General features: G+C 34.9%; 2 protein-coding genes across 2 annotated transcripts; both read right to left on the reverse strand.

Annotated features, from left to right (window-relative positions):
• Positions 1 to 3: 3 nt before the first annotated feature.
• Positions 4 to 1,372, reverse strand: LOC107272076 (liver carboxylesterase-like; the record flags this gene model as incomplete). Its single annotated transcript, XM_015748824.2, has 3 exons — positions 1,110 to 1,372; positions 738 to 1,026; positions 4 to 39 (listed from the first exon to the last, which is right to left on the reverse strand). Coding segments are annotated over exons 1-3 (460 nt in total), but the record flags the coding sequence as incomplete, so codon positions are not given.
• Positions 1,373 to 1,447: 75 nt separating this feature from the next.
• LOC107272077 (esterase E4) lies at positions 1,448 to 6,973 on the reverse strand. The gene is made up of 11 exons (XM_025089424.1): positions 6,701 to 6,973; positions 6,329 to 6,617; positions 4,981 to 4,985; positions 4,590 to 4,922; positions 4,358 to 4,514; positions 3,940 to 4,254; positions 3,505 to 3,637; positions 3,266 to 3,421; positions 2,414 to 2,769; positions 1,979 to 2,111; positions 1,448 to 1,895 (listed from the first exon to the last, which is right to left on the reverse strand). Exons 1-11 carry the CDS (start codon positions 6,833 to 6,835, stop codon positions 1,736 to 1,738), a joined length of 2,172 nt encoding a protein of 723 aa, XP_024945192.1. The 5' UTR covers positions 6,836 to 6,973; the 3' UTR covers positions 1,448 to 1,735.
• Positions 6,974 to 7,278: the final 305 nt, after the last annotated feature.

Raw genomic sequence — 7,278 nt, forward strand, 5'->3', positions numbered from 1 at the left:
GATTTCCTGCGGCCTCCTCATCATCCACGTTTAGGAAGCCTAACGTTATTAGAAAGTTAAAATCCATTTGATTTTAGAATTAGTTTTTTTTTCATTAACTACGTCTTTAATTAATGATATTTAAAAATAACTACAGAAACAACCTGTTTCGCCCATAATAACTGAACATGTGGTTGCCTAGTCTGCGAATTATATATCGGAAATAAGGTATCACAATACAACACTTAAAATAATCGCACAAAATTATAACTACGTTTGTCTTTCTATATAATTGATATACATATGTATGTGCGTATATAGAAATTTTTTTATTTGAAAATTGAGTGTATACAATTTTCATTCTCTCTTCAGCAACAAAAATTCCCGGAGTTCCTTAATACTCATTCGGCGATGACTTGCACTATCTTAATGACTTTGATAGATCTACACGGTGACTCGTAGTTACCAAGCAGCGACTTTATTATTATCAAACACTTGCGCAATAAGCTTATCGTTCTCGAGAATACAAATAAAAAGATTATTTTTTCTATCGATCTACGGGACACTCCCTGATTTGATTAATATTCTTATATTATTGAGCAAATGTCGTAAAGATACAATGTATTATAGTTTGAATGATCCTCAAAACTAATAAAAGCAAATTGCATCTCTCGCATGATACATCTTCCTGGTTCCGCCATTACCGACACTCGAAAATTGACTGCGCACAGAATGACAATGTGCAATGCAATACTTACCGAGTACATGAAGTCTGTAATTAATGGAGACGAAAACTATGTCGTGTTTAAGTAGATAGTCCGGACTGTACATGTCACTGCTTCCTGAGCCCATCACAAATCCTCCTCCATGTATCCATACCATAACAGCCCTTTTGCCAGACAATGAATTAGTAGAAACATTCAAATAGAGACAATCTTCACTCCCAATAATTTCAGGAGTCGGTCTCAACATATCGAATTGTATTGCTGCAGAACCTTCTTTCCCAGCATCCCTGATGCCTGACCATGCTTTTGGAGGTTGGGGTTCCTATCAAATCATTAAATAATTAATACATCCTGGTCCTCTCCATTGAACCTTAGCCCTGTTATTTTTGGTCGACATAAAATTACCTTGAACCTTAGTTGGCCCACTGGTGGCTCAGCATAGGGAATACCATTGAAGGCCAAGTACTCTCCGCCTTCTACATTTTGTACAACTGTACCTTTCAAGGCTCCGTATCTCGTTCTCACAATCGGTGCGCTCATGGTCGCTGTAGCAGAGATACTGGCTTAATCACAAGCGACAACTCTGCAGTATATTCTTCCAATCTTGGGTTAAGTATATATACAGGGTGTCCCAGAATTGCTCTGTATTTGTATATATATATTATATATAAAATGCTTTCTTCATAATAATATATATATATTATTACGAAAAAAGTTTTATCAGCATTGACTATGGTACTCTATTTTTAATTCTTGACGTTTTTTTATTCATATCTCATCAGATTTTGGTATGTATATACAGTGCTAGTGAAAAATATTTGCAGAGTATAATACTGATTAAACGAATTGTACTCTGACAATACTTTTGGCCAGTCCTGTACGTGTGATAGATTTTGTCATAAGGAACATTTCTTAAGTTACAATAAATAGTAAAATGTTCTAATAACGAAAAAGTTTAGTTTTACACTAAAGCCTTATTTTATCCAAGGAGGTTACATATAACAGTACATGTGACGTTGGGAACTAAAGAGTTACGCGGATTCAGATATGCTTTTCCAGAATTGCCATTTTTCTTCATCCGGATTGACGCCGGGTACAAGATCATCATTAATTTCTAGATAATGAACTTCTTGCTTAGTTACTGGTAGCCATTTCTCAGTTATCACGTCGTCGAGCTTTGGCGTTGGGTCCCTGAAAATAATATTCAGTTACTATTTACTCTTTTGTGCAAGAAATAAAGTAACTTTTTTTGTCTCTTCTTCTCAGACTTTTACCCAGTTTTGGCAAAGTTCGTCCACAACTTGGTGAAACGCTCCATCCTTATACGAGCCTTAGAATTCGGTTCGAACTTGTTATTGAATAAACGATTGTAGAATAGACAGCCTATATCATCTCCATGACATGTACCTGAAAAGGTCAATTTCAAATTTATTTTTCTGGTTCTTTAATATCTGTCGCTGGTTTACGAGTAAAATTGATTCTTTTGATAAATACTTAAGCCCGTATTCAGAACTCGCTTTTAGCGCTAATAGCGCGCTTTTAAATTTTTTCTTAGTGACTTTTAACTACAAGCGACCCTGTTAGTAACTTTAAGACCGGTTTGTGAATACGGGCTTCGGTAACAAAAATTTTATGGAAAATTTCATTGTTAAATACAAAAAATATATTTTACTCGTGGACCTACTGTAAAGTTCCATGGCACAACTCACCTTTTGCGTTAAGTTTGAACAAAGATATCATACTAAAATTTTCACATAGGGCAGAGAATTTATAAAGATACATCGGTACTGTTTTCTGTGATTGAATATCTACTACTCGTCGAATTCCATAGACAAAATGCAGGTCACCTAGAATCTCTACGTAATTGTCGCGTTGCTTTGGTGTGATTGGCTCCTTCCCAAAATAGTATTTCTTGACACTTTTTACGACGTCATCAGTTTTTTTAATATTTTGATTAACAATGAGTTTATCAAAAAAGCCATCGAAGTCATTTTTGACTTTACTGTATGTCTTATCCGTAGATCCTGATGATGCGACGCGAAAGGCAGAATTGAAAGAAAATAACAAGGATCAGATACATCGGTTAGCTTAATCACAAGCGACAACTCTGCAGTATATTCTTCCAATCTTGGGTTAAGTATATATACAGGGTGTCCCAGAATTGCTCTGTATTTGTATATATATATTATATATAAAATGCTTTCTTCATAATAATATATATATATATTATTACGAAAAAAGTTTTATCAGCATTGACTATGGTACTCTATTTTTAATTCTTGACGTTTTTTTATTCATATCTCATCAGATTTTGGTATGTATATACAGTGCTAGTGAAAAATATTTGCAGAGTATAATACTGATTAAACGAATTGTACTCTGACAATACTTTTGGCCAGTCCTGTACGTGTGATAGATTTTGTCATAAGGAACATTTCTTAAGTTACAATAAATAGTAAAATGTTCTAATAACGAAAAAGTTTAGTTTTACACTAAAGCCTTATTTTATCCAAGGAGGTTACATATAACAGTACATGTGACGTTGGGAACTAAAGAGTTACGCGGATTCAGATATGCTTTTCCAGAATTGCCATTTTTCTTCATCCGGATTGACGCCGGGTACAAGATCATCATTAATTTCTAGATAATGAACTTCTTGCTTAGTTACTGGTAGCCATTTCTCAGTTATCACGTCGTCGAGCTTTGGCGTTGGGTCCCTGAAAATAATATTCAGTTACTATTTACTCTTTTGTGCAAGAAATAAAGTAACTTTTTTTGTCTCTTCTTCTCAGACTTTTACCCAGTTTTGGCAAAGTTCGTCCACAACTTGGTGAAACGCTCCATCCTTATACGAGCCTTAGAATTCGGTTCGAACTTGTTATTGAATAAACGATTGTAGAATAGACAGCCTATATCATCTCCATGACATGTACCTGAAAAGGTCAATTTCAAATTTATTTTTCTGGTTCTTTAATATCTGTCGCTGGTTTACGAGTAAAATTGATTCTTTTGATAAATACTTAAGCCCGTATTCAGAACTCGCTTTTAGCGCTAATAGCGCGCTTTTAAATTTTTTCTTAGTGACTTTTAACTACAAGCGACCCTGTTAGTAACTTTAAGACCGGTTTGTGAATACGGGCTTCGGTAACAAAAATTTTATGGAAAATTTCATTGTTAAATACAAAAAATATATTTTACTCGTGGACCTACTGTAAAGTTCCATGGCACAACTCACCTTTTGCGTTAAGTTTGAACAAAGATATCATACTAAAATTTTCACATAGGGCAGAGAATTTATAAAGATACATCGGTACTGTTTTCTGTGATTGAATATCTACTACTCGTCGAATTCCATAGACAAAATGCAGGTCACCTAGAATCTCTACGTAATTGTCGCGTTGCTTTGGTGTGATTGGCTCCTTCCCAAAATAGTATTTCTTGACACTTTTTACGACGTCATCAGTTTTTTTAATATTTTGATTAACAATGAGTTTATCAAAAAAGCCATCGAAGTCATTTTTGACTTTACTGTATGTCTTATCCGTAGATCCTGATGATGCGACGCGAAAGGCAGAATTGAAAGAAAATAACAAGGATCAGATACATCGGTTATCGTTAAATCCTTTGACTTTAATAAGAGTAAGCATAATTACCTATAAGGAACATAATCCCTTCGTGACTATTGTAACCGAATATACTTGGAACCTCAATTCCTTTTTTGGCCATTTCATCTGCTGGCTGAGGTGCAAAGGGATTTTCACTCTTGTCATCCATTGTTGGTACAAATAAAACGTTAACGGTGAACTCTCCCTGAAAAATTATTAAGAAATTAAGCACTTAAGGATATTCAATGTACCAAAGAAAAAGTTTTTTTTATAAACTTACGAAACCACCAGTAAGCTCTACCACTCCTTCTGTCAATGTTTTAGCATCGACTGTCCGTAGAAACTGTGCAGCTTCTTTACCATCTGTAGTTTCAAATCCTAATAATGCAGCTAATTGTAGTCCTGATTCCTTATTGTCCCGACATAAAATTACCTTGAACCTTAGTTGGCCCACTGGTGGCTCAGCATAGGGAATACCATTGAAGGCCAAGTACTCTCCGCCTTCTACATTTTGTACAACGGTACCTTTCAAGGCTCCGTATCTCGTTCTCACAATCGGTGCGCTCATGGTCGCTCTAGCAGAGATACTGGCTTGATCAAAAGCGACACCACGCTATAAATTCTTTTGATTCACAGCTATCTTATATAGTCTACTTGCCCACTAGACATACAAATGCTTTTACATCAATAAAGTCTTGTATCTCAATAGTATACACAAAAATGGTGTAACTCACTCTTTGTTACTGAACAGAAAAAATGTATTTTTTCACATAAAGCTAATATTGTCACACAGCAGATAAGCTGTATTTTTGTGTGCGAAAGCAGTCTACGTGGAGAGAGCCAATGAAGCATTACTTAGTACCCCTTAGTTTTTGCTTTGTGAAGTACGTTCTTGTGCTGCAATTGTTTGAAGCAATAGAAGGATTAGAGAAGAAATGAATCCTGAAATGATACCATCGTCGATCTTTATTTATGTAAGAACATTGAAACTTGTGTTCAACATTCATTACATTCAATGAATCCTTGGGACTTCACATTCTTCTCAGTAAGTTAACATTAATTTGCATTTATAATCAGTTTTTTCATTCGATTAGGAGCACGCGAGTATAAGGTATTTACAAAATAAGGTTAAAATTTAAACCATTGAATTATTAATGCGTGTCACGTGTAATATCCAAATTTCAAGTTAATCATCTACGCGATTTACAGTGTACTAACTTTCACAGTTACTGTCTTACGCATGCAAAGATTTACGCGAATATCCAGGAATGTTGGTAACAAGATTCTGACGAATGAAAAAAAATGTAACCAGCTACGCGAATAGCTGACGAAAGATTAAATTATGCACTATTGGAACGAGCCAGTACAAAAATCAAGTCATTCGTTTACGTCGAGAATGAATTATATTAAGAAATAATTATACAAACAGACTGTTTTTGCATCGACAACTGAACGAAGAATTATATGTCGCAAATAAAATATCAAAATATAACCCTTAAGATGATATAAAAAAATATAATTAATCTTATATTGCAAAAAGACTATATCTATAAATTTTGTACATCAACATTTTTTTTTATTAAAAAATTTGATGTGTAAATGTTGACATCCTGCTGATTAACAATGAAGTTCTCGCTCATTATCCCATCCATGATAATTAGTTTGGTACTCATTGCACAACAATTGGCAATTACGCATTGCACTGGTTTATTTCTGCACATGACTCATAGTAAATAATCACTTGAATTATTATCACACTTGCGTAATGATCTTATTTCTCTCAAAAACATCAATAACAAGATTTTTTCTTATCTCGATCTACGGGACACTCCCTGATTTTATTATTATCCTTATATTATTAAATAAATGACGTAAAGATTCAATGCATCAATTTCAATGATCCTTGAAACTAATAAAAGCAAATTGTATCTCTCGCATGATACATCTTCCTGGTTCCGCCATTACCGACACTCGAAAATTGACTGCGCACCGAATGACAATGTGCAATGCAATACTTACCGAGTACATGAAGTCTGTAATAAATGGAGACGAAAACTATGTCGTGTTTAAGTAGATAGTCCGGACCGTACATTTCACTACTTCCTGTGCCCATCACAAATCCTCCTCCATGTATCCATACCATAACAGCCCTTTTGCCAGACAATGAATTAGTAGAAACATTCAAATAGAGACAATCTTCACTCCCAATTATTTCAGGAGTCGGTCTCATCGTATCGAGTTGTATTGCCGCAGAACCTTCTTTCCGAGCATCCCTGATGCCTGACCATGCTTTTGGAGGTTGGGGTTCCTGTCAAATCATTAAATAATTAATACATCCTGGTCCTCTCCATTGAACCTTAGCCCTGTTATTTTTGGTCGACATAAAATTACCTTGAACCTTAGTTGGCCCACTGGTGGCTCAGCATAGGGAATACCATTGAAGGCCAAGTACTCTCCGCCTTCTACATTTTGTACAACTGTACCTTTCAAGGCTCCGTATCTCGTTCTCACAATCGGTGCGCTCATGGTCACTGCAGCAGAGATACTGGTTCAATCACTAGCCACAGCACGTAGCAGACTTCTAATATCCAGCTAAAAGTGTATATATTATCTACATTCAACTTTATCACTTTTATTGTATTGTTTACTTATATTTTTTATTTGAATTGATTTTAAACGTATTCTACTCAGAGTACTTAACATAAGTCGTTGTGTACATGTCTTGAGTGACGATTTGTAATTCACGTGATTAATAAAAATTAATCAACTTATAAGATAACTGCTGCTCTTCACCGGCAGTCTAACAGTGTTTTGTACAGTGCAAAGTGAGGTGATCTTTATACTTCAGTGTTATCTAGGAAATCTACTTGAAAGTCTATTATTTCCAATATTTCCTTCAATATTAATTGTTGCCGATACCGTATTTTATAGAAACTGTATATAAATCGGTATACCAGAATGTAATTTAG

The sequence above is a fragment of the Cephus cinctus genome, unplaced genomic scaffold (genome assembly GCF_000341935.2).
Source record: "Cephus cinctus unplaced genomic scaffold, Ccin1 Ccin1_scaffold1109, whole genome shotgun sequence".
NCBI classification, from domain to species: Eukaryota; Metazoa; Arthropoda; class Insecta; order Hymenoptera; family Cephidae; genus Cephus; species Cephus cinctus.